At 45.2% G+C, this 27,981-nt stretch overlaps 3 protein-coding genes across 3 annotated transcripts; 2 read left to right on the top strand and 1 right to left on the bottom strand.

Annotated features, from left to right (window-relative positions):
• Nucleotides 1-3,995: 3,995 nt before the first annotated feature.
• LOC308434943 (pre-mRNA-splicing factor SYF2-like) lies at nt 3,996-4,751 on the top strand (the record flags this gene model as incomplete). The annotated part of the gene is made up of 1 exon (XM_080935388.1): nt 3,996-4,751. The coding sequence occupies one exon, from the start codon at nt 3,996-3,998 to the stop codon at nt 4,749-4,751; it is 756 nt and encodes a 251-aa protein (XP_080791514.1).
• Nucleotides 4,752-6,064: 1,313 nt separating this feature from the next.
• Nucleotides 6,065-6,674, top strand: LOC308434861 (ribulose-phosphate 3-epimerase-like; the record flags this gene model as incomplete). Its single annotated transcript, XM_080935315.1, is given in 3 exon segments — nt 6,065-6,235; nt 6,239-6,253; nt 6,255-6,674. Coding segments are annotated over 3 exon segments (606 nt in total).
• A 5,438-nt stretch (nt 6,675-12,112) lies between these two features.
• LOC308434798 (NOP protein chaperone 1-like) lies at nt 12,113-18,054 on the bottom strand. The gene is made up of 4 exons (XM_080935206.1): nt 17,936-18,054; nt 17,199-17,285; nt 15,513-15,649; nt 12,113-14,666 (listed from the first exon to the last, which is right to left on the bottom strand). The coding sequence occupies exons 1-4, from the start codon at nt 18,045-18,047 to the stop codon at nt 14,451-14,453; spliced, it is 552 nt and encodes a 183-aa protein (XP_080791332.1). The 5' UTR covers nt 18,048-18,054; the 3' UTR covers nt 12,113-14,450.
• Nucleotides 18,055-27,981: the final 9,927 nt, after the last annotated feature.

Genomic DNA, 27,981 nt, shown 5'->3' on the forward strand with positions numbered 1-27,981 from the left:
AAATTTGTTGCATACAAGAAACTCATCTCAGAGACAAAGACAGACACTATCTCAGAGTAAAAGGGTGGGAAAAAAACCTTCCAAGCAAATGGCCCCAAGAAGCATGCTGGAGTCGTCATTCTAATATCGAATAAAGTAGATTTTCAACCACAAGTTATCAAAAAAGATAAGGAAGGACACTTTTTACTCATTACAGGGAATATTTGTCAGGAGGAACTCTCTATCCTTAATATATATGCACTCACTCACTCTCAAGACCCAGTTCTTCTTACATTCCTATTCAGGCTTTAAGAATAGTCTTAGGGGAATTTTTGCAAAAACTGCCAAACATAGTTGGGTTGAATCTATATTTTGTTAGACATTAAAACTACTAGTTTATACACTGATTTTAAACAAACATTTCTTAAATCTTTCTAAAGAGTATTGTTACTTTAGCCTACAAAATAAGAAGTTTCATCATAGCCTTTTCCTACACTTTGTTGATTTTCCTTCCCCAGGAGCCTCCCTGGTCTTCCTTGTCCCACAACTGCTGGTTTCTCTCTAATGGTGAGGCACATGTGTTCTATACCTCCCCATTTTGTCCACTTCCCTTCTCTGTTAGACCTCTTCTTCCCTCTCATGTTTCTTTTTCACACAAACACACAGACACAGTTACACACACACCTAATAAGAATTACATTCTATGTTCCCCATATGAGAGAAAGTGTGTGGCATTTGTATTCCTGACCTTGGCTACCTCACTCACAATCCATCTATTTTCCTGTAAGTATATTTTTGAATCTTTACCACTAAATAAAATTTTTGTATATGCACCACACTTTAAACTTTCATCTGTTGATGTACATGTAGCATGACTCCATTTCTTTGCTATTGTTATAGTGAAACAATAAACAAAAATGTTTTATTTTTTTAATATATTTTATTTTACATTTATATATATATTTATATTATGTTAAATTTTATAAGTCGTTGTACTGAGACTTATAGTCCTCTGATTATGTACCTAGGGGCCATTGAACTCATAATGGCAACTCTGTTTTAATTTTTCTTACATCTATATTTTTAAAAAAAGAAATATACATTATTAAAAGCATTTTAGCATAAAAATATAGGAATATATTTTTGTCTGTAGTGGCTATTTCTGGTTGTCAACTTGACCATATCTGGAATGAACCACAATCCATAATTGGGAGGCCCATCTTTGTTCTTGAGGCATAGAGACTAAGAATCTTAGGAAACTAAGGCAAGGAGATCACTGAGCTCAAGGTCATCTGGGCGGAGCAAGTCCCAGATCCAGGTGTGGTGGCACACCTTTAATCTGGCACACAGATTTAATCTGGGATACTCCTTCAGTTGGAGGTGGAACAAGAAAGTCTGCCCCTCCCTCCCGCCTCGGACTGCCTGCCTTGTGGGGCTCTGCCTGCCTGTCTTGTGCGACTGAGCATCTGTTAGATTCTTGTACTTCACAGATGCTGCCAGCCATTGTTAAGGGATTGAACTACAGACTATAAGTCACCAATAAATATCTCAATATATAGAGACTATTCATAAGTTCTGTGACTCTAAAGAACCCTGACTAATACAGAAGTTGGTACTGGGAGTGGTTCAAGAGGAGCAAAAGTATAAGGATGGATCTTCTAAGAATCTGGAATTGACTTAGTTCACCAGCACCTTCAACTACTGAAACCTCTCCAGATACTCTCCCCTCCTGGGAGCTGGGAGAATATTAAAGATCTGTGGTTGAAAGTATATTTCAAACTTAAATAAGCTAAAGCCTTTGATTATCTTGATGAATTAGGTGAGTCACTTTACAAAAGTTTCTACAAGATGGAGAAAAAGTGGGAAATTATTTTGCTGGCATGTTGTTCTTAGTATCTCTGGAAAAACTGATGAGGAAAAGAACGAGCTGTATGGTAAAATTGAAAGGATCCAGAAGCAAGTAAACAGTCAAAAGGTTTCGGGGTGTGTCCTTGAACAGAATCTTCTCTCCAGCAGCCATAGAGCTCCAGCTGCAGAAAACCAATCATTATAAGGTTGATGGTATTACAGTGAAAATTCAAGTCAGCCTCAGAGGCTGTCAGCAGTTAAAGTAAGGGCATTAATTGGCAAAGAATGGGATCCTATAACTTGGGAAGGCCATGTGTGGTAAGGCCCTGTTGAAGCTGAGAATTTTGAGTCTTCAGATTCTCCAGGGTTTACCGCACCTGAGGAAGTAGTATCCTCAGCCCCACCCCTTGAGTTAATGCCTCTTTCACATGAGGAAATTGATTCCTCAGAGCCTAATAAACCAGCAGTGACTTTCTCTGAAGAAAATGCCAGACAAGACAATACTGATGTTTCTCAAGGCCCACCAATAGTTTCTTCTAGACCCATAACCAGACTCAAAGCAAAACAGGCCCCTAGAGGGAAGGTAGAAAGTGTAGTCCATGAGGAAATGCGATACACTACTAAGGAGCTTAATGACTTTGCTAATTCATTCAAGCAGAAGTCTGGGGAATATGTGTGGGAATGGATTTTAAGGTTGTGCGATAATGGTGGAAGGAAAACATAAAACTAGATGAGGCTGAGTTTATTAACATGGGCCTTCTGAGTCGAGATCCTAGGTTTAATGTGGGAGCTTGAACAGTTAAAAAGGGTATCAGAAGTTTGTTTGAATGGTTGGCTGAAGCCTTTATCAAAAGCTTGGCTTAGTGTTGACAAAGGGATTTTAAGGCTCAGGGAAACTGCAATGCTAGAGTGGATACGTTGAATCTAATCCTCCACAATGCAAGGCCCAAAAGTCATGCCCTTCATAAATCCTGCAAGATTCAAGCTGGTGAGGGTACCAGCATACTTGATGGGTTTCCTTCGTGCCCTTTTCCTTGTCCAGATCTTAGAGTTGGAGATGCTGCTGCTCAATTGGATGAATTGAATGCAGTGGGTTGAATCGGGCCCCGAGGTAACAAGGGCCAGGTGTCAGCACTGGATCGCCAGAGACAAGGTGATGGTAGTTATCATAATGGACAGTGGGGGAAAGGGAATAATCAAGCAGGATGACAAAGAACACAGAACCATCAGGAATGAAGGTGTGGGTCACTCCTCCAGGAACAGAGCCAAGACCTGCTGAGATGCTTGCAGAGGGTGGAGGAAACACAGAATGGGTAGCAGAGGAAGGTAGTTATAAATACCAGCGAAGGCCAAGTAACCAGATGCAGAAAAGAGGATTATAAAGTAATATCAATGTTCCTGTCTTATTTTGTTAAGAACACCTTTGTAACATCCATTGGTATTCAAGTTGAGACATTAAAAGAATGTTCCTAAGGGACATTGCCCCATTGTAATTTACAAATGTTTCAATTGTATGAGGAATAATTATATCATGTTAGGGACATTCATGACCTTGTCATTGTTTCATGTGAACAATCGATATTTGTGTGAAGTTGACAAGGGGTGAATCGTAGTGGCTACTTCTGGTTGTCAACTTGACCATATCTGGAATGAACCACAATCCAGAATTAGGAGGCCCACCTTTGATCTTGAGGCATAGAGGCTAAGAATCTTAGGAAACTAAGGCAAGGAGATCACTGAGCTCAAGGTTATCTGGGAGGAGCAAATTCCAGTTCCAGGTGTGGCAACACACCTTTAATCTGGGACACACCTTCAGTTGGAGACCTATATAAGGACACTGGAGCAAGGAAGGTTCTCCCTCTCTCAGCCTGCCTGCCTTGTGGGGCTCTGCCTGCTTGTCCTGTGGGACTGAGCATCTGCTAGATCCTTGGACTTCACAGCTGCTGCCGGTCATTTTAAGGGATTGGACTACAGAGTGTAAGTCACCAATAAATACCTCACTATATAGAGACTATTCATAAGTTCTGTGACTCTAGAGAACTCTGACTAATACACTGTCAATACTTGATTTTTTTAAGTCTTGATAGTATGCATTAAAATCTTACTATTTACAATGATCAGAAAGTAACACGGAGAGTGTTGTTGACGGAAGTAGGGAGAAGTCTGTAATGGCGGCTGTGGCTGAAGTTGTGGTGAGTACCACCGTCTTCACGCAGGCACCCGCGGACGGCAAGGAAGCCAGGCCCTTGGCGGCGGAGGAGCTGGCGGCTCAGAAGCAAGAGCAGAGACTGCGCAAGTTCCGTAAGCTGCATCTTAAGCGGAATGAAGCTCGTAAGTTAAATCACCAGGAAGTTGTGGAAGAAGACAAAAGACTTAAGTTGCCTGCAAACTGGGAAGCCAAGAAAGCACGCTTGGAGTGGGAGCTCCAGGAAGAAGAAAAGAAAAAGGAGTGTGCAGCTCGAGGGGAAGACTATGAGAAGGTGAAGCTTCTGGAGATCAGTGCGGAGGATGCTGAGAGGTGGGAAAGGAGGAAGAAGAAGAAGAAGAATCCTGACTTGGGGTTTTCAGATTATGCTGCTGCCCAGTTACGCCAGTATCACCGGCTGACCAAGCAGATCAAACCCGACATGGAAAGCTATGAGCGACAGAGAGAAAAGCATGGAGAAGATTTTTTCCCGACATCCAACAGTCTTCCCCATGGGACGCATGTGCCTTCTTCAGAGGAAATTGACAGGATGGTTTTAGATCTGGAGAAGCAAATTGAAAAGCGAGACAAATACAGTCGGAGGCGTCCATACAATGACGATGCTGACATCGACTACATTAATGCGAGGAACGCCAAGTTCAACAAGAAAGCAGAGAGGTTCTACGGGAAGTACACGGCTGAGATCAAGCAGAACCTGGAGAGAGGAACAGCAGTGTGAGCCTCCCCTCAGGAGCAGCACAGAAGCTGGGAAGGGATCGGAGGCTTCTGCCTGTGAATTCAAACTTCACATGTGACCAGTTTGTTTGCTTACCCCTCCTCCCTACCAGGCCTTTGAAATAAATACCCTTTCTCACCTCTGCCACATGCATATGTCCACATTTTCGTGCTTGGATAGACTATGTGTTTCTTGTAGTGAGTGATGTTTTGTAAAAATCTTATTTGTATAAATCCTAATTATTATTTTTCTATGTATTTTAAATGTGCACAATCATGTAACCTTTGAATTATTGGGGCATAGATGGTTGTGTACACAGGTAGTCACTGTTGCTTTGAGTGTTGTTAGGAAGTAGAAGCTACAGCCGGGCTTTGGGACTAAGGAAAGGACTAAGAGGCAGAGGCTGTCAAGACAGATGCTCCTGAGTTCTGGCGCTGCCTGTCTGGGACTGGAGTTGGAGGCTGTGGCTGTAAGCCCTGAACACTCCCTTTTTAAAAGAACAATAATGCTTTGGAATAGAAAAAAAAAAAAAAAAGTAACATGGAAATGGTCAGTTTTCTTGGTGGGTAAAGATTAAACAATGATTTTTAACTACCAAAAATTGCCACAAAGTTATCTTCTTAGCTCCTGAGTTATTAATGATTTAAGGTCTAGGTGTACCCCACTCTCAGAGGGTAAAATACACTTACTGTTTTGTTTTGTTTTTCCTAAGGAGGACTGAGGCTTCCACATTTCGGTTTTTTTTTTTTTTTTTCTTCATATGATCTGTGAGTTGTTTCTTGGGTATTCAGAGCTTTCTGGGGATAGTGTCAAATTATCAGTGACTGCATATTATGACTGTTCTTTTGGGACTGGGTTACCTCACTAAGGATGATATTCTCTAGATGCATCCATTTTCCTAATAATTTCATAAAGTCTTTGTTTCTAATAGCTGAGTAGTACTCCATTGCATAAATATACGGTAATTTCTGTATCCATTCATCTACTGAAGGACATCTGGGTTCTTTCCACCTTCTGGCTATTATAAATGAGGCTGTTGCTGCTGGGGCTAGAAATACAGCTGCTCTGGGTATTGCCTCTCACTTCTCTGGTCCTGACTGTGCTACCAAGTCTGTGTTTTCCTTTGAGCTTTCCTTCGAAGTTGGCCTTTTCATCTCCTATCCTCCAGATATCTCATCTGACTAAAGGCTCCCAAGACATGCTAAGATCACAGAGAACAGACTTGGGACCTTCTGGTAAGTCAGGCTTGAGGACTCCCACAGTGCTAGGAGTTTCCTGAGATAAAGAGCAGTTAGCAGCTCTAGGGAACCGGCACCATGGCATCGGGCTGCAAGATTGGCCCGTCCATCCTCAACAGCGACCTGGCCAACCTGGGGGCCGAGTGCCTGCGCATGCTGGACTTGGGGGCCGACTACCTGCACCTGGATGTAATGGACGGGCATTTTGTTCCCAACATCACGTTTGGTCACCCTGTGGTTGAAAGCCTCTGAAAGCAGCTAGGCCAAGGACCCTTTCTTTGATATGCACATGATGGTGTCTAGGCCAGAACAGTGGGTAAAACCAATGGCTGTAGCAGGTGCCAATCAATATACCTTTCATCTTGAAGCAACTGAGAACCCAGGGGCTTTGATTAAAGACATCCGGGAGAATTGGATGAAGGTTGGTCTTGCCATCAAACCAGGAACTACTGTTGAATATTTGGCCCCATGGGCTAATCAAATAGGTATGGCCTTGGTAATGACCGTAGAACCTGGGTTTGAAGGGCAGAAATTCATGGAAGATATGATACCCAAGGTTCACTGGTTGAGGACCCAGTTCCCAACTCTGGATATAGAGGTCGATGGTGGGGTAGGACCTGACACTGTTCAGAAGTGTGCAGAGGCAGGAGCTAACATGACTGTCTGGCAGCGCCATTATGAGGAGTGATGACCCCAGAGCTGTTATCACCTTACTAAGAAATGTTTGCTCAGAAGCAGCTCAGAAACTCTCTCTTGATCGATGAAGCCACAAGGAACCCAGTTTCTGGGAAAGAGGAATACTGACTACTGATCACATTGCAATCGAAGCGGTGCTGCATTCCACTGATTAGAATCAATTGTGCAGGATGCTCAAGAGGTTAGAAATAACTACCTTTTTAGAGATGCCATTTAGAAATTAGCATGATGAAAAATATTCAGGTTTATACAGGGAGAGCGATTTTTGTAAAGAGTGAAAAATAAGACTTGTTAAGATAAAAGATAGAAATGTGTCTTAATGCCTAAAGAGGAAAATTAGCTACTATGAGACACATTTTCTGTATTTTTACAAAGAATGTTTTGTTGATGTTCTGGTTTGTCCCTAAAGCAAATGACATCCATATTTTCTCTAGTTCATGTCATTTGTGATTTGTTTATACGCCTGAGGATATGAACGGAAAGAGACTAAAATTAGAAGCTTTGGTGGGGTGCTATGTCATGGTCTGGCATTTGAATTACTTTTACTTTTTATCTTACACTTGGTTTATTAAAAACTATAAAAATAATGTATGAAGCCTAGGGTTTCTAAGTGCAAGCGCAGACTTACCAAGGTATTTCCTTTGTCACAGCAGGCTACTCTGTAATTCCTTCCTGTCCTTGGTTCTCACTCAACCAAGATATCAGTCATGACAAAGATCTGAATTTATTTGCTGGGACAACTTGTAGTTTTCTGACTTTTATTATTTTTTTCTTTAAAAATAAATGTACAGTAAAACTATTAAAAAAAAAAAAAAAAAAAAAAAGAGCAGTTAGCAGCCCCAAGTGAGTGTTAACCGGGTTGGGAAAAGTTTCAGTACTGTTCCACCAGGGGCCTGCAATCATGTAAAAGGTTGACACTAATCACCAGTGGGAAGTAACCAACTCATGCTGTTACCTATGTCTGCCTCATAAATGTATAAAGTATGCGTTTTGAGGATTGGGAGTCACTCTGTCCCATTGACAGGACAGCCTCAGTACACTGGAATAATTAAACCTCTTGCTTTTTGTATTGATCCAATCTCTGTATCTCTGTGGGTGTAAATGTCCCGGACATTGGGACCTTTGGGCACCAGCTACAGATGAACTTTCTTGCTAAACCCAAATGGCTACTGAATTTTGGGAAAGTTACATGATATTAAGGCAATGTCTAGATAGATTAATCAAATGTTTAAAACCGATGTTAATACCCTCAAACTGTACAACCCACAGAAGAATTACTTGGTTCAATGATCCTTTGTCTTCCCAACCCCCATCCTTCCTTACCCCTCTGGTCTAATTGTGCCACCCCTTCAGCCTGTGTAGTGTTTTTTGATACTTCAATCTCACCCAAAATTTAACTACAAATGACACCTTTTTTTTAAGCAAAAGGGTGAGGTGTGGGACCATAAAGACACCCAAGTTTCCAGTTGAGATGAGGCTTGAGACCCCAGTGACCCTAAGGGTCGGTAGTGTTTCGATTTACTTCTGAAACCAGGCCCAAATCACTAGCCACAGCCCTCCATTGATCTGTGGCCATCAGTCACATAAGGGCAATACCCCAAGCCCCTCCACAGGTAGAGGACTTGACCACAGTCCATGTAGGCTCAAGACAGATCTCCATGACAACAAATGTCTCAAAACCATGAACTGTCTCTTGTCACCACGAATCTCAGGGAACTGTAGAGAAGGCCTTCACCAACAGAGCATTTGTTAGGCCTGAGTTATCTGGGGATTGGGTGGGGTGAGAGTCCATGGCTTTACCCAATGTGAGTAGAGACCCTCTGGTCATCCACAAGCCACTCCAGCAGGAAGACCACTAAAAGGAAACAGAAAACAAGGAACAAGCCACCCTCAGAAATCAGACTGACACATAAAACCATCCTGAACCCAGATGCAGCCAGGCCAGTGTGTCACGATTAGGGCCCAGCTAACCTATCACAGCAGGTTCTGAAGATCCCAACAACAGAGCTAAAACAAAAAAAACACTTCAAAAGAATCTTATGACGATCACACATGTCTCTAAAGACTGCACTCTACTCCTCCACATGCTTGATGGTTTGGTCACTGGAAACAGAAAAGATGAGGGTAGAGTTCTCAACTCCACTTTCTCCTCTCTGGCTGCACTGAGCCAATTCAGGTAACTCTCTTGTTATGAGGCAACCATTATCTGCTCTCTACCCCGGAGCTGCCTTATTCTCCCTGTACATAAGCCTTCCAGAGCTGAACACCTGCTACAGGACCTCCATCCAACTTGTTGTTCCTAGGAGCCTAGAGACCGGTGATGCAGACACTGACAGCCACTTGGGAGCTGCCACTTGGAGGACATGCTTGCTTGAGTCCAACGAGGTTCGGTGGAGGGTATTAGAGCCCTCCCGAGAATAATCAAGCTTGCTGTCACATTGTCACCTGTTCCCAGTGTCTGAGCCATTGATTTTTGTGGCATCTCACCCACTGTCCCCCAACGGAGGACTCAGGCAACAATGAGGGACGATGACTGAAGTTCCTTCCCTATGCAAATAGAGCATCCCAAACATCTCAGACTGAGCGAATGGGAAACATCTATCCCTGGATCTCACCCTACTCCCAAAATGTATATAAAATCCCTATCTGCAGAGAATGAAGTGCATGAAGTTATTTCACCAAGACCCATGTGAGAGTGGCTTTTTACTGAGCTGGAACACTCAAGGGAAGTTGTCTCCTCAAAGCATTCATCACTGCACCCTGGACTGGTCCAGCATGCCGGGCTTAGGCCCCTGGCTGCTGCCACTATTCGCACTGCCACAGCGGTGGGAGAACCACAGCTGCCCACCCTGCGTGGGCTCCCCTTGGTAGAGCTGTAACACTGTAGACATTCTGGCAAGACCGGAGTCGCTCGGGATCTTTCATTTTAGCTGAACTGGAGATCCTCGAATTGATCCCTTCTGGCTCCAGAGACCACCACCTGGAATGCAGCTATCAGGCTGCATTCTGCCTCCTGAGTAGACCCAAAACCCCAGCTTCGACAGAGAGCCCAACAAACTGCTCACCCACCATTACTTACTTAGGTGTTCAGCTCAGCTTAGGGTTCAAGCATTGAGGAAATGGGTTTATGCTATGCAGCTGAAGGAGGCAGGTTTAGCTAATGTTAGTGTAGGCATTCTAGGCGAGCAATCTCAGGCTAACGTGTCTGGATCGTCATTGCCAGTGTGCCCCGCCTCACCCCCATACCTCAGGTCAATCCATAGGATGTAAGAGCACAGCAGTGGTAACTCTGCCTTCCTCCCACATTCCTATAAGTTACCCCATAAACTCACTGGTTCAAAGTTAGAAGGCAACACTCTTAACTCTTGTCTTCTTGGTTCCCTCTCTGGGGGAGCATGTTTGTTCACATCCTCCTGAGCATAGCCTCACACAGCAAAACCGGCACCCTACCCTAATGGGGTGGACGGACCAAAGTTAAGCTGGGATGGAGTAAATTCTATTGCCCTGGATATAGGCATCAAGATAAATCAGTATGAACAGCCTGAGTGTAAAGTATTGGGGGGGGGGGATGGGGGGCCATGTATGACAGAGAATAAAGAAATGACAAAATACACCACAACATTATAGTGACAAAGACAGCCTCTTACTGGGACAAAACTGGCAAGCCAATCAGAGTAAACCCTGGAACAAACCCAAAGTTAGAGGCACTTATGACAACGGTGTCTGAAAGTGGTGCTAGGAAACTGAATGCCTCCTACAAGACCCAGGGCCAGGCGTGATGTGTGCTTTCATTTCCAGCGCTTAGAAAGCAAAGGCAGGATGTGTAGCTGTGAGACCAAGGCCAGACCAAGTGACAGTGAATCCAGGGACAGCCTTGGCTACATAGTGAATAGATTCTGTCTCTAAAAATCAACTCAAAATAGATTTAAGATCATACTTTACAACCTACACCCGCTACAGGAAAACAGTGAAAGAACTTTTCAAGCCTAACTTCAGCAGCACAGAAACCAGCCCCAAGAAAACAACAGGGTACATTAAAGTTTCTTTACAGCTGAAGACATCAGCAGCCCAGAGAATGGGAGAAAATCTTTACCAACTATACCCAGACAGGGTGCTAGTATCTAGAATATGAAAAACAAAAAAATTTAAATACCAAAAAATAAACCTGCCAATCAATAAAAAGGCTGACATACAGCCCTCTAAAAACAGAAACACAAATGCCCACAAGCATTTTTCAAAATGTGCAATATCCTTAGCCATCACAAATACACCTGTAGGTAACATCTAACTTCCTCCACAATAGCTATCAAATACCCATCTAGTGATGGTCAGAATGTAGACAAAGATTTACTCACTGCTAGTGAAGAATGCAAATAAGTTCAGCCATATTGAAAATCATCATGGAAGTGTATCAAAAAACTAGAATCTTTCGACCACTCCTGAGCCTATACCCAAAGGGCTCCTCCACACATCACCAAAACGTCCATGTTTACTGCTTCAATGTTCACCGTGGCAGACATTCCAGACAGTCTAGAGGTCTACCAACAGAAGAACGGATAAGAAATGTGATGGAAACACACAATAGGGTACTATTTCTTTGTGAAGAAAAACAAGAAGAAATCTGCACAAAAAAAGGGGCAGCTCTAGAAGTATATTCAGCAAATTGACTCAAATTCAGAAAGACAAAAGCTGCTTGTTCTCCGATACAAGGGTTCTAGCCTATAATGTGCACCATACACACACACACACACACACACACACACACACGTGTATATAGAGGTGTGAAGTCTTCCAATCTAGGAAGATCAAGAGAAAGTAGTAAGTCATGAGGCGGACAGACGGACGGAAGCACACAAACATGCAGGAGTGAAGGAGCCAGGCTACATGAGGTGGTCGGGCACTGAGGGCAGAGCAGATGGAGGACACGTTCATTCAAAGGGCATGATGGTGTAACTTTTAATACGGCAAAGGAGCAGCCTTGTGGTTTTGCAGCAGACACAGTACCTGACAAGGTCACAGAGAACACTGTAGCAGCCTTGTAGTGATGGACTTCCGGGTCCTGTGCAATCTCAGACCAACGCAGCTCCAGCTACCCATCCTTGTATAACCTACTGGGGAGTCAGTCATGCGACCAGGACACAGTGGCTCAGAGGCTGCTTTCAGACAAGGTCTTGCTCTGCAATCCAGGCTGGCCTCAAATCTCCAGTCCTCCTGTCTCAGCCTCCCCAGTGCCAGGACTACAAGAATGTGCCACCAAATGCTTGAAAGGCTTTTTAAACATAAAATTTATTATTTTGACAATTTCATGCACATAAGCAACCCATCTTGATCATTTGCACCCCAACACCCCCTTCAACTCCCACAATTCCCTTCAATATAACCCCTAACCCCTTCCCTCAAAAAGACTTTGAACTTAGATATGGGGTATGGGGACAGCCTAAGCAACCACGTGCTTAGTGTCCCAGTGTTTAGAGGCAATGGGTCCCAGGGTCTTCAGTTGGGGGACAAGACATAAAACCACTTAACAGCTTCAGTGGGTTTCATATTCCTGTCATGAACAGAGGTAAGCCCAATGTTTCTAACAGTGGAGTAAATGTCAGCCACAGAGGGAAACCCTAAAGTGGGACCCTAGCAGGATGTGCTTAACCAACAGTAAAGTTGCATATCCAAAAAGGAATGTGTGAAGACAACTTTTTCCATGACTATGAGGTGCCAACAAAAACCAACCACAGAAATGACACCTATATTTAAATGGCAGCTGAAGTTTAAATAATGACACCACACATGCATAGAGTGCTTCTAAAACTGTAGGGTTAATAAAAAAACTCCCAGTTCTCGGGGTGGTCTAGTTACCGATGAGTTGTTAGCCAGGGAGATAGATCCCTGAAGTGACTACTGTCACTATTCTTGGATGTGTACCAGATCTAAATGGTCATCCCTACCACTAAGGGCACCAAATGCTGACTTCAAGAGCATTCAAGAACACCAACCTGGGCTTACACCAGAAAGCACTAGCCCAACCCCCAGCAGTTAGCGTTCACTGTCAGAGGGCACTGTTCAGGACACATGGGGAGCCAACTCGTACAGCCTCACTTGGCTAAAGACCCCCCCGAAGTCCTCCACTACCTGTGTGTCACACAGAGCAGCAGGTCAGTGGTTCAATCTGCACAGGCACAGTTTACCATCTCGCAACTGTCTGTCTATCCCCTTCCAACCTCGGGCTAAAGAAAATCCTATGTCCAGACACGTATGTACCTTATCAATCATCATGATGGTTTAAACGAGAACGGCCCTTAAATATCTGAATGTTTGGTTCCTGGTTGGTGGACTGTTTAGAAGAATTGGGAGCCGGGGCCTTGTTGGAAACAGTGTCATTGGAGGGGGAGGAAGGGGAGACAGACTGAAGTTTCAAAAGCCCAGCCAGACCCAGTCTTATACTCTATTCTTCCTAGCGCCCGGCCCATCCCCACACTCCCCACGTGAGTGTCACAGACTCACCCTCTACGACGGAAAGGAAGCCAGCAATTAAACGCTTTTTACTATTTGCCTTGGTCATGAAGTGTCTCTTCACAGAAATAGGATAAGACATTTATCCTCTGAATGTGTGGCTCAGTCATACTGTAGCTACCAACTGTAATTGAGGGGAACCCCTTCTTGCTTTGGGCAGCAAGCACTGACCCATGATGATCTGACCGGCAGACATGGCAGACTCTTTAGTCAGGTAGCTGTGCATGCCCTGGAACATTTGCTCTTCTCATTCCTTTATTAAGGGAGAATGACCAGGATACCTTTTTCTCTAGTTGCTCAGGACTACGGAGGAAGGAACGGAAGGGTGATGAGCGCTGGAGGGTGGGAAAACTGGCAGTCCAGGCTTGATACCCTAACCCAGCTTGACCACTGAGCAGTAACGGCCAGGACCAACCAGAGACCCCGGCTCAGGAGGCAAGGATCAAGTTTTCATCAGATGGTATAGGAAATCACCAGGATACGTGACAGAGGTGTTACAGCTCCTCCAAGTCACAGGGGCACAGCTGCTCTATTCAAGTAGCTTCCCGGACAGCTCATCTTCCCACCTGCCACTTGCTAGGCTGGTGAATCATCTAAGACTGTTAGTAAAACAGCAGGTCACGGCATCCTCTCTGTAAACTCACTAACTGGAGGACCGGAGTCATGCTTCAGGCTGTCTGTATCTTTGCAATTTGAAACAATTTTTAGACTTCACACTCACATGCAAGACAGTGTGATACAGCACAGAGTGGTTTGTAAACTCTCTTTACAGAAGGAGCAAAGATCAGTCTGCTCTAATAAGATGTCAAATGTTATCCCTTACAATCTTTAAAAGGCAGCTTGGGTTTTCCTGAACTAAATAAAGGCACTGTCACACCTTAACCGGCAGGGGGCTGTCATCCTGGGCTTGCCTCTCCAGTTCCTAAGTAACAAAAACATACAAAACCCAAAACTGGCAGTGGGTATCTTGTAACCAATAGCTCCATTTCAGCGTAGATGAGTCCAAGTTACAGTCCACACTCTAGACGACGTCAACTGGGGCAAACGTCTGCATGCACCCACCTGGTCATTTCCTCGTTTCCCTTCTCAGTGTCCACGGCACTCCCCTCTCTGCACCCAGGCTCCAAACACTTTCGATTTAAAATATACCTGGGTTTATGAATGTTTCTTTGTGACACATTCGGACTAAAGCCAAACGGACCGGGAGAACCTCCCCACAGTCCCTGGGTGGGGAGCACCTGCTCCTTTTGTGTGGGTGATTTCACTGCTTCTTTTTTTTACTTGCCGGACTGTCTAAAACTTCAATCTTGCCTTTGCCACCTTCTGCGTTCGGAAGCTTAATGTTTTCAATGGTGACTTCAGAGGGAATGCAGTCTTCTTCAGACTCCGAGCTGTCCCCAGAACTGTCCTGTGAGCTCTCTTCTGAACTATCCTCTTCTTTTGAATCTGACCGATTCATCTCAAACAAGGCCACATCCTGTAAGAGTGTCAGGCTGAGAAACGTCCTTCAGGGCAGTTCTGTAGCTCTAATAAAGCAACATGGCTAGCTACAGAGAGGGCTCAACAAGCAGGTACGGTACGCACTGCTTTTCCAAAGCATCCCAGTTTAGTTCCCAGTACCCATTAACAAGTGGCTCACAACACCTCTAACTCCAGCAGGCACCACACAGGTCACTTCAGACTTCACAGTAAGTGCAAACAGCTGGCCACAGTGACACAGCTGCAATCTCAGCCTGGGACAACAGTAGTGGGACAACAGGCAGAATTGACAATGAGGCCAACCTGAGGCTCCCCCCAAAACACCATCACAATGCTTACCTTAAAGAAATTTACACTTCTGAGCAAAAACCAGTAAGTATAACGTACAAGCAAAACCCTGCCTGCCCCCACTCCTGTTCAGCTACTGAACTGGGAATGGTGTCTACTTTCAGAAAGTAGCTGCAGGGGAAAGATGAAACTGTAGCCCACCACAAGCTTCTGAAACAATAGTCAGCCCTGGGCAGAACTTCCCACCAGAAAAATTGTTCCCCTGGAACTGTAAGCCAACATGAAACAATACATACATATGAAATTGTATAGAACTCAATTTTAGTAGCCACAGCTTTCCAAAGCCCTGCTTGTTTTATAAGTAGCTCCATTCAGCACTGAACAGAAAGTAAGACCTGTAGAACTCACGTATGTTCTTACCATCTTGCCTGTGTGAAATGTTTGCTAATTTTAAAATGACATTTTATTTTAGGAGAAAATTATAAAATATCCTTTTCCCTTTTGGAGACAAGTACATTTGTTCTATTGTATGAAACAGAAACAAGGCTAGAATTACCATCTGTATGATGTTTCCGGACGCCTCGTTGATGTTTTCAATATTGAAATGACCAGCTGGAGCAACTGCCATTTCCTTCCGAAGCTTCTCATTCGCCTGGGCCATTTGTGGGAGGAAGGCCTGAACCTGGTCTAACACTGTGGAGGACGGAGAGGGCAAGCAAGCTTATTAGTAAATCCTACACCTCCCAGCACAGCATTCCAGAGCAGCGTTAACAACAAACCCACTAACTCTTTTATGTCCCTCCACTTCTGAGCCACCTTTGGTTGGAGGGTGGGTGTTGAGCCCGGGACTCCACCAATCAGTTACAGTTCCAGGTCCTCTGAACTCCCAGAGCAACACAACCGGATCATTCCTGAATTATCACTATATCATCTGTGTTACTCTGCCATCCCCAAGTACAAAATTCTAAAAGGCTGGCTTCAACAAGATGACTGGGCTTTGAAAAGCCCAGACAGAATGAGCTAATGGTCAAGTGCACCTGGTCGTTACAGTGAGGCTGTCGCGGTTACTCATGAAGCCCCATTTCCACGCTTCACTAGGTCAGTTGCCTGGAATGTCTGTCCCCTGCCCATCTGCCAGTCTTTCATCTAAAAATGCTAATGCCAACCTTCTTTAAAAAACAAAAACAAACCGAACACCAAACAGGAACAGGCTTGCTAATGTAATTATGAATTCTCCATGTTCATCACTTGGGCAGGTTTGCAAGTCCTGCACAGGACCATGCGTGTTGCAGCTCGGGGCCTTGCTGCTCCTCATCCTCAACAGGCCTGCTGCTGCAGTCTCGAGAGCTGAGGAGACCACCACCAAGTGGATGAGTGTTGGCCTGAAATCTCTCAGGCAGCAGGCTTGCCGCAGCTGTAAGACACAGGTTAGTCTAACACTGACAGCAGAGCTGAGCCTGGCAGCGCCTGTCGACTATGGGCACTGACAAAACGTTTAGTGTCTAACTCTGGCTTCTGCAGCTCAGAGTTCTAGCTAATGCATTCATTCCATCTCACCACCATGCTGACCTGACACCAGCTAGAGTCAGACCCTCAGCGAGAAAATGCCTCTGTAGGACCCAGCAGTAGGACATGTAATTAATCACTGATTGATGGGGGCGGGCTCAGCCCAGCCCTGGTGTTCGGTTCAATAAGCAAGCAGGCTGAACCAGCTATGTGAAGCCAGATAGCAAGAAGCCCCCCTCCACGGCCTCTGAACCAGCTCCTGCCTCCAGGTTCCTGCCCTCCTCGAGTCCCTGTTCTGGCTTCTTTTAGTAAGCATTTATACAGTGATTTGGAAGCACAAGCCAAATAAACCCCTTTCTCTCCAAGCTGCCTTGGTCTTCGCTGTTTCAACACAGTGATAGAACCGGGTGAGGTAGGAGAATCTGGAGTTCAGGGTCATTCTCAGCCAAACAGTGAGGCATGAGGCCAACCTGGACTATGTGAGACCCTGTCTCGAAAACAGTAACAAAAGTCCACAACTAGCTGAGCCTTTTGGAGTTTCAAAAATACCTTTTATTCTGAAGAAAAAAAACCTGCAGCCTGGGGATTAATATGAGAAATGCTATCCCTCAGACAATGATTTACACAATGTATTTGACTCTCTGGTTTGAATGAGCCAAGAAGACAGACTTCCATCACATAATGGATTAACTAGCCTAGACGGGGACGCCCTCTAGAGTAGAAAAGAGGTACTTACAAGGGCTCCTCTGCATCCTAACTGTTTGAAGTGTAGAGGCCTTTCTGGAATGAGGCTTAGAGCTGATGAGCAACTGGTCCCAGATACCTGAAACCACACACCAAAGATTCACAGCATGAAACAGCCCTGAGCCACAAGTGCAACTCAGAAGTGCGATGCTCTCTGCACTGCAAAACACTGAGAGAGTCCGTGCCAAAATCAAAACACTTTAAAAATCGTATTTGTCTATCAACCTTCCAAACCGGTCCAGGCCAGGTGATCCTTGTAGAGTTCATTAAGAACCCTCCAGCTGGAGGGAGACATGGCTGAGTGGTTAAGAGCAGTAACTGCTCTTCCACAGGTCCTGAGTTCAATTCCCAGCAACTACACGGTGGCTCACAACCATCTATAATGAGATCTGATGCTCATATAAGCCAATCTAAAAAATAAAATTAATCCATACATCTCTTCTTACATTAAAAAAAAAAATCCCTATCCCCACCCCCTTAGCGTTCTGGGCTCCGTGGCATCCCCCACTCCGGCAGTGTCTCAGGCTCTCTCATCATCCCAAACCCCCGCAACGTCTCAGGCTCCTTGGCCGAGTCCCTGCTCTGCAGTGGTCCCGACCCCCCTTCCCCGCAGTGTCTCCCGCGCAGCAGTGACCCTGGACCCCGCGGCGTCCCCGACCTTCTGCAGCGTGCTCGAGCCCGCAGCGTCCCGGGTCCATCCTGCCCATCCCACTCTCCGTCGCCGCTCACCTCCCGAACCCTCGCTCCCAGCCGTCAGCAGCTCCCTGGACACCGTGGCCTGCGAACAGTCCGCAGACGAGGAATCACAGGGAGCAGTCGCACACTTCCCGAGGAGATCCATGCTTCCAAACCAGCACCAGAGCAAAAGCCCGGATACCGGAAGGCACGTGGAAGGGGCGGGGTCAAGGCGGCAATTGGTGGAAACTCGGAGGTGGGCGGTGACTTACTGAGGGGTTGGGGGTGCGGGGCGGGAGCTGGTGCCTGGTGCCTCGGGCCCACTGGACCGGAAGCGGGGGCGGGGACACCACGCTGCGTGGGCGGAGCGCTGCGGATGCACGTGTCGGGCGACTAGTCCACACCCCCCACCCTAGTCTAGCAAAAAGGTCTCCTCCCTTTTTATTATTAGGAAAGAGTCAAACTTAGTTAAGCAAACGCAGGCATGAGGAAGGTGGTGTGAGGCCTTTGTCCACGTTGGTTTTGTTGTTTGGGGAGGTTTCCGTGGCCTTGAGTTTGTGGCAATCCTGCTGTAGTCTTCCAGATGCCATAATTACAGGTGGGAGCCACCACACCCAGCTTCTTAAAAAACAAAAAACAAAAAACCCTTTTTTTTTGTCATACTGGCTGGCCAAAGTTGGCTTCAAATTCACCATTTTCCAGCTTCGGTTTCAGTGTTCTTGAACCTAAGGCTTCAAGATTGTTAGTTTGTTACATGTTGAACTCTTACCAAATTACTCTGATCAGCCTGGTACAGAAAGTCCTCCTAGGTCTTTCAGCCTCCTAAATAGCTTGGATTTCAGGTCTGGATGACCAGACCCAGCTTAGTTTACTATTTAATTGTAAACACAAAACCCAGCAGTATGAATGCTGTTTTACATTGATATATATACAACAAGCCTTTGGAACGTTGTCATGTCAAAATCAGCTGTTCCAGGTGGTGGTTAAATGGTAAAGCTCTGAGGGAAGCCCTGAGTGTGGTCTCCAGCACCAAAACAAATACTTAATTTTTAAAAAGCTAAAACAAAACCATTGAATGGCAAACACCATTCCTCCTCCTTTCCTGCCCCTGGGACCTGATGCTCATGGTTTTGTTGAGAACAAGCAAAAGAAACGTATTCTAAGCACTACCATGCCATTTTCAGACTCCTGCTCCTTTGTGACCCCCAGCTACCTACCCCAACCCCCACCAATCACTCTGAGCTCCACACCTAATGTTTAGGAGAATGAATTAGGGGCCTTAAACCAGGTGCCCTGAATACAGCCCAGTCTCCAAGGGGGCGCTCCCTTCTTGATCCACAAGGTGAAAACACAATAACTGCAGCTCCCCCGCAGCTTGAGTTCCCATCCTGTAAAAATGGTGTACAATCTCCCTTCAGGGATGAGGTTTAAAACCCAGACTGGCTGCCTCCCGGAGCACCCAGAAAATAAAGCTTTCATCTCTGAAATGAGTTTTCTCAGCTGTCACCCTAAACCCAACAATTTCTCTTTCCATGTCACTAGAATTATAAACTACTCGATTTTGTCACTGGCCTATTTCACTGAAAATAATGCCTTCAAGATTTCCTGGAAAGGGTATCTTTCTATTTCAGTGTTGAGTAATATGCTCATGAATTGTGTGTACCACACTTTACTGGGGGTGGGGGTTGGGTTTCTTATATAACCTAGGCTTGGGTAACCCCATGTCCTGAGACTCGAGTGGGGTTCCCTGAAAGGGGGTCCTAAAGGGAACAGTCATGACTCAATTGCAGATGAGGCCCTTAATAATCTCAATAATGGGAGGGGTCAGGATGGATCTGGGCTGAGTTAAAGATGAATGTGATCAAAAGCCATTGTATGCATGTATCATATTCTTAAAACGTTAATAAGATATGTTAACATTACTTCAGAAATCAATGTAAACGAGAAGGGCCAAATAAGAGCAAGCACTCCTTTTCCCACCCAGGCCACTCCCAAAAATAAATCTCTTAAGAAAGCTAATGTACAAAGGGCCCTAACACTTCTCTAACCAGTCACAGTTGTTAACACTGTCACCATAGAAGGTTCCAGGCTGGAGAGATGGCTCTGTGGTTAAGAGCACTGACTGCTCTTCTAAAGGTCCTGAGTTCAATTCCCAGCTACCACATGGTTGCTCACAACCATCTGTAACAGGATCCGATTCCTCTTCTGGTGTGTCTAAGACAGCCACAGTGTACTCAGATACATAAAATAAATAAAGGTTTTTTTAAAAAGTTAGGTTTCTGCACACATCGGCAGTAAAACCACGTTCCCACTGTACAGCTTGTGGACTTTGAGGAGGTAGCCTTGGCTGCCCTGCAGCTCACTCTACTTCCTTTCTGAGCAAAAGAAACCTGGGGAAAGCCAATACCCCGCCCCAGCCCCAGCCTGTGTGGGCACCTGCACTTGTACACCTGCTGGCTAGCCTTTGGTTGATATCTGTTAAAATCTCAGTGCTTAAGAACTGCAAAGCAAAGTTGGACTTGCAAATGTTAAGGGGCTGCTAAGGGTTAGCTTTCCAATCAGCTTGGACTTGAACGACTTTAACAAACCTCCCTGTAAACCAAAGCTTGTTTTGCCCACATGATCTGCTTGAGTGTAAACAGGATGTAACTTTGTGTTCTTTGCCTCAGCCCCTGACTGAGGAGGCTGGGCAGTACATTCAAGAATCTGCAAGTCTTGGGTGAGTGTGATGCCAGTGTATGAATAAAATCCTCTTCTTTGTTGAAATCTATTCACACACTCGAGCACGTGCACACAAATGTTTTTAAAAGTAACCGGAGAGGGTTTATTTCCAACAACATTTACAATGCATCCTAGAGGAAAATAAAGGCAGAAACTCAAGGCAGGAGCTTGGAGCAGGCGGAGAAGCAACGGAGGAATGATGCTTTTTTTGCCTTGCTCAGCCACTTTGTCAGCCCCAATCCACTTGTCTGAGGATGGCACTGCCCACGGTGGACCTCCCCCTTACATCAATTAGCAATTAAGAAAGGATTAACTCCCCTATGTAGCCATTGACAGAGCTATTCTTCTTTGCCATTCCTGCTTCCTAGGTGACTCTAGGTTTGTGCCACTTGACAGCTAAGAATAGCTAAAATGTTACTCCATGTTGGCCTCAAACTTATGTCTGTCCCCTTGTTTCTGGGATTACAGAAATTGACCTGACACTCCTGTTTCTAGTCATACCTGGTTTACCTGGAGCTGAGTGTCAACCCCAGGGCCAGGTGCGAGCTACACCAACTGAGTAAACTATATCCTCCACCACTGATCTTTATTAAAGTCAAAACAATTTTGGTTATTTCTATACTTTTATATGCTCAGTTAAATTTCTAGAATCTTGCCCTAAAGTACCAGCACAGTCAGTGCTGGGCTGGTTTTTCAGTCTCTCCTCGAAAGTATTTAGAAAATCGTTTCGAATTCAGACACTTGTCCCTACACTCAGGTAGAAATGTGTATGACAATACAGATGTACTATAAAGAGTGAAACATACCTCTGCTTCAAGTTTTTGTCTTCAAGGGTTAATCCAATGGGGCAGGCTTGGCTAGGGGACCATCTATGAGAAGGTTGGTACACCTTAAGATAACTTGCTTTTCCTTCCCAGAATTCCCACCCCCTAATATTGTCCTTAATAGCTGAGCTTACTAGAGGTGCTGTTAAGTCAGCCTGCCTTTCTAAGACCTGATTATTTCTTCTTTTTCTTTCAGATGCTGACCAGAGCCTAAGTATATTTTTAAACTCCATAACTAATACTTTGGGCTTCCTTATTCTTTTCTAAAGCTCCCCTCCCAGGCATGTGGCTACATGCCACTGTGTAACTGGCCTGGGTTCAGCCTTATCTCAGCCCCACGGTTTCTTCCTTCTCGGTTCTCCTTCTCCCTTCCAGGCTTGGACATTTGCCTGGAGTTTTCCTTTGTGATCGCTAATAAATTGTCCCTAAGCTTCTGTTTTGTGTCTTCTTACATCATTGTACTAACAAAGCTAAGAACCCCAAGGTCCCTGGCTCCTTTATAACAGCTCTGCCAGGATTCCCTGAGAGATTTCCAGTAACATTCCTTTCCTGTCCCTTAATCCTTCCCTCATCTGAAAAGACAAACCCTGTCCCTGCGACTCTAGGCTGCATCAAAAAAAGACAACAGAAATGAGTTTAGGTGTGAATACAGGCAAACTCCAGGAGAGGACTGGACAGACGCTTGGCCATGTTAGCTGACCTGAGTACAGCCTGTACCATTTCTCTTCTTCATCCTACAGGTGCAGTAGGCTTTGATCTAGTTCCCATTAAGAATGTTTCGCAAGGTTTCGAATTCTGATTTCAAATGGTTATATAGGCCCTCCCGATGCAGGCCCTAGTCTAAAAATAGGTGCACATGGTCATAATATCTGCTATTCCCTTTGAAACAGCCCAAACAGAACACTACAAAGTGGGTATGAACTTCAGAGTTAGTGAGACAAAAAATGTGGAAGGGATGAGGCCAGAGGCGCCTGCAGAGACCTGCTGTTGACACAGTGTATCTGTGCACCTCTCTCCTCTCAGGGATACTGCAGACTGCAGAGCAGTGTGCTAACTCCTTCCCTAGTCTTCTGTTCAGGTTTCTGCTGTTTTGCTATAATTTCTTGTTTATAGACATATTGTGAAAGCAGTGTTTGTTGATTATTGTTATTATGCTGATTCTGAAAATAAGTATATTTTAACTCCTTCCTTCTCCTCCTCCTTTTCTCTTTCTCTTCTTTCTCCTTCTCCTTTTTTTTGGGGGGGTGGGGGTGTACTGGGATTCAACCCAGGACTGTTTTTTCTGTGTGTGTTTTTGTTTGTTTTGCGACAGAGTTTTTTCACCGTCTTGTCCTGGCTAGCACCAGCCTCACCTTGAAGTCACAGAGATAGACTTGCCTCTGTCTCCTAAGTATTGGGTTTAAAAGCCCGATCCACTACAGGTTTGTAATGCCAGCTACTGAGGGGTAAGATGATTATAGAAAGCCCATGTTCTAGGAAAAACTCAACCAAGTCAATTAAGGAATCTATTATGAAATTAAATTCATTAAAACAAAAGAAATTTTTATTTATTTTTTTGAGATGTTTTCTCTGTTGTATCCCTGCCTGTCTTCTGTTGACCGTGCTGACCTTTAATTCACAGAGGCTGGGATTAAAGGCATGTGCCCAGCTTAAATTTTATTTATTTATTTTTTTAAAGATTTATTTATTTAATTTATATGAGTACACTGTAGCTGTCTTCAGACACACCAGAAGAGGGCATCAGATCCCATTACAGATGGTTGCGAGCCACCATGTGTTTGCTGGGAATTGAACTCAGGACCTCTGGAAGAGCAGTCAGTGCTCTTAACCATTGAGCCATCTCTCCAGCCCTAAATTTTATTTTTAATATCTTATTTTTATTTCATGAATCTTTTAGCTGCAAGTATGACTGTTTGCCATGAGTGTGCCTGGTCCCTGAGAACTGACCATCGGATCTCCTGGAACTTGAGATACAGGCAGCTGTGAGCGAGTGTGTAGGCGCTGGGGACTGAACCAGCAAGAGCATTCAGTGCTTTTCAGTGCTGAGCCATTTTCTAGATTCCTATGGTCAAATTCTAAGTTAAATAAATAGCATCAGGCATGGTGGCATATGCCTATAATCTAAAGCATTTGAGGGGCTAAAGAAGAAAAATTTCAAGTTTCAGGTCAGTTGGAGCCACATAGGGACACAATTTTTTTTTCTTTTTTCTTTTTTTCTTTTTTTGAGACCTGATTTCTCTGGGTAGCCCTGGAACTCACTGTGTAGACCAGGCCGTGTAAACGGGCCGTGTGTTGTCACATGACAGTGTCCCTTGGGTTGGTATCTCTTTTTCTTTGCCTTCTTGCTGTGAGATCTGAAGTGGGTCACAGGTTGCCGGGAAATCTCGGGCTCTTTGTCAGATGAGATTGTGAGCAGTATCTGCCTATTGTGTAGTCAGAGAAAGGATGGGTAGTGTGTGTGTGTGTGTGTGTGTGTGTGTGTGTGTGTATGTGTGTGCATATGTGTGAGTGACTATATGTGTGTGCACATGTATACATATTAATGTGTATGTGTGCTTCTGCATGTGTACATGCAGATTACCTGAGTACTTGTGTGTGCATATGTATATTTGTTCATATTTGTGTGTCTGCATGTGTGTATGTATGCATATGTGTGTGCGTGTGTGAGTGTGTGCATGTATGTGTCTCTGTGTGTGCACTTGTATATGTGCATGTGTGTGCACATGCATATGTGTGCGCATTCGTATGTGTTTGTGTATATGCATAGGTATACGTGTGTGTATGTATGTGTATATGCGTGTGCATGCATGTGTGTGTAAGTGGATGTAACACTGTCAGCCCTGGCTCTGACACTGAGGAAGTTCTCAACTCTGTCCTCCCTCCTAATCTCACTTCCTTTCTCCTTCTGATTCTTTTTTTGCTTTTGGTATTTGCTCTGCTTGGGCCTTCAGGAGCTGCAGCAGGAGGCTCGTACCTTCCCCACAGCCATGTCCATATTGTAGACCTGGGGAACTGGAGGATGCCCGCATACTTTCAGGCTTTCAGGGATCTGAGCCACAGGCTGCTGAAGCTTTGGGATAGCTTTGATTCCCCCGCTTTCCTAGACGAACTTTCTCACATGAATACATGACAGCATGGTGTTTGCTATAAAGAAGACAAATCGGCACCTGTGGCACCCACCTCTTGCTCTAGTATGACGATATTTTGCTATTTTTGCATGAAGGTGTTCTTTTTTAAAGATTGATTGATTGATTGATTGATTGATTGATTTATTTAATGTATCTGAGCACACTGTCGCTGTCTTCAGACACACCGGAAGAGGGTATCAGATTCCATTACAGATGGTTGTGAGCCACCATGTGGTTGCTGGGAATTGAACCTAGGACCTCTGGAAGAGCTCCCATCTGGCTGAGCCATTTCTCCAACCCACGTGAAGATGTTTTGACTGCATGCATTTCTGTGCATTATGTGGAAGTTGCATGCAATGCCTTTGGAGCCCAGAAGAGGGCGCTGGATCCATTGGCCTGAATAGTGGGTGCTGGGTATGGGAGCCTTTGATGAAACCCTGAGTCCTTTGGAAGAGCGCATGGTCTTCCTTTCCCAGATGTATGTAGATCTGGAGGGCTTGTGCAGTTGTGAGCCTGGTGGCTTCTCTTTAGGTGAGTCTGGAGATGCCAGGTCCTACCTGAAGACATGTCACCTTTGTTACACTTCTAATAACAACTCCCTCAGACAGAAGAGCTTGTGGTTCTTTTTTTTTTTTTTTTTTTTTTTTTTTTTAAGTCCTTGAGGGTTGGAAGTGGTGGGTGGAAAATCAGGCAGAACTCTTTACTTTCTGGTCTGGTCCCATTAAACCAGCTCTCTTTGCTTTGTCCTTAGCATCCCGGCTTTCCCGCTCTTCACTTGTTAGTGGTTTGGGCCAGTCTCTGTTTGTTCTGCAGGTTGTGGCCAGAGCAATACTTTCTCATCATGGATGGTCTACACTGTATCTCATTCTGGCCCTGTGCTGACCACACTCTGTTAAGGCCTTCTTTGTGTAGGGTCTGTCTCCTCGGTTTAACAGGGATGCCAACTAGGGAGTCCATCCATGGGGCAAGAATGGAATGGAGTCCCATTCCAACAACCTGACATTTGAGACATATCCCCGCTCAAACTTTTTGGCCTGGTGTGGGGCCACCCAAGCAGAGGTCTAACACACGGGATTTCCATGGAGGTGACGGGACATAGTCAGATTTCTGTTGTTTTCTGCAGAAGCAAGGGCAGAAACCACTGGGAGCTGGATCCAGCGTCAAGCTTATTTCAAGCTGTCTCAGTGAGAAATGATGTTTGGGCTCTCAGAAGTGGGGTGGGTTTTGTGGGGCACAGGTCATGCCCCCAGCTCTGAGAGTTTGGGGGGCACAGACTATACCCTCAGCTATAAGAGTTTTGGGAGCACAGGTCACCCCCTCAGCTCTGAGCGTTTGGGAGCACAGGTCACACACTCACTCAGCTCTGAGAGTTTGGGGGCACAGGTCACACACTCACTCAGCTCTGAGAGTTTGGGGGCACAGGTCACACACTCACTCAGCTCTGAGAGTTTGGGGGCACAGGTCACCCCCTCAGCTCTAAGAGTTTGGGGGCACAGGTCACCCCCTCAGCTCTAAGAGTTTGGGGGTACAGGTCACACACTCAGCTCTGAGAGTTTGGGGGCACAGGTCACCCCCTCAGCTCTCAGCATCACATCTCATCCTTTCATCTCCATCTCACGGTGTGGCCTTCTGACATATCATTTACATAAAGAAGCATTATGGGATAGTGAAGGGACAGACACCTTCGGTCTGTTCTTACCATCCCTTCCTAAAGCTTTAGTGAGTGACACAGTTTGTACCTCCATTTCCATTGGTGAAGCATGGGTCACCAGGTTCCAGGGGGTGTGACTGTGGTCATGTGGGTTAGCTTAGGGCCTGGTGCTGGTATTCATGTCCCAAAGTCCTCTTTGCTCTCGGATGTCTCAACATAGCTGTAGCCACGTGACCTTTAACACAGCCAGTGATGACAGCTCAGTGGTAATAACCTTTTACCACATGCTTGTTGTGTGGTGTGTTTATGTGCATGGGTGTGTAGGTGCAAGTGTGTGCATGGGGGACAGTGGCCAGCCTCATGTGTCTGTCCTTCATAGGTATGTGTGCTCCACCAAACTCAGGTCCTCATATTTACCCAGAAAGCCCTTTACTAATGGAGCTATTGCTCTGACCCTGAAACACACTCTTTTGTAGTCACAAAGATCACATTGAGGGCCCTGAGGTGATGGCTTAGTTGGCTGAGCCCGAGGACCTCCGTTTGGAGTCTCTCTGCCTATGTGAGAACCTGGCTTGTAAAGCCGGCATTGTGGGGAGCAGGGACGGGGATCCCTGGGGACTGTTGGCCACCTGGCCTACAAGAGAGAGAGAGAGAGAGAGAGAGAGAGAGAGAGAGAGAGAGAGAGAGGAGAGTGGGAAAACGACTGAAGAAAACAGCTGATGTCAACTTCTAGCCTCCGCATGATATGCATGCATGTGCTGTTGAACATGTGTATGCTTGCACACACATTTGCACACAAACACACAGAACTCACACTCACCAACATACACCCAGCTATAATGGGACTTTCTGGACCTGTCAGTGGTTAAATAAGAACACTGAGACTTATTAATATTTATAAATGATTAGGCCTTTAGCTTGGGCTACCCCAGCTAGCTCATCTCACTTAATCTTACTGTCCTAGCTTACAAGCTGCCACGCTACGCCTTTACCTCTCTCAGTCCAGGTATGAACGGCCATCTCCACGTGTTGTTTGTGAATTCCAGCTTGATTTCTTCCCCAAGATCCCCTTTCTCTGCTCAAGTTCTGCCCTCCACTTCTTGACTAGCCACTGGCCATCAGCTGTTTATTACAGCCAATCAGCAAATAAGGAAGGTGAATGTTTACAAAACATGAGGCCTGTGATGTGCCATCGGAACAACCATACCAAGATCAGGCTAATTCTTAGCTCTCTGTTGGTATAGCAGTCAACAACTGACAATACACATAGATGTACATACATGCAGATTCTAGGATCCACATATGAAGGAAATGGTGAACCATCTGTCCTTCGGAGCCTGGCTTATTTCATTTAACACAGTAATTTACAGTTCTATCCATTTTCCGTCGAACGTCATTATTTCAGTTTTCTTTCCAGCAGGATAAAATTCTACTGTATATTTGGATCACGTTGTCTTTATACCTTCATCTGTGGTTAGCTAGTGTGGATAGAGTCGCAATGAAGATGGACATGCTAGTATCATGTGACTATCATGCTAGTCATCTGAGTGACGCCCAGGACAGGTATAGCTGGAAGCACAGAGACTTGTCCAAGTTACCTGAAGCCAAGCCTGTCTCTCTTAGACCCCATCACCTATCTGGGTCACCAGTCCCCCCAAACCCTGCCAATGGTGCTGTTCACAGCTCTCAGTCCTGGCTACTTAGGTCCAGAACTGGTAAGGAAGCAATGGACTGAGGTCAGTGCTCAGGCAGTTTCTCTTTTAGGGTTACATGAGA

The sequence above is a fragment of the Micromys minutus genome (genome assembly GCF_963924665.1).
Source record: "Micromys minutus genome assembly, chromosome: 22".
NCBI classification, from domain to species: Eukaryota; Metazoa; Chordata; class Mammalia; order Rodentia; family Muridae; genus Micromys; species Micromys minutus.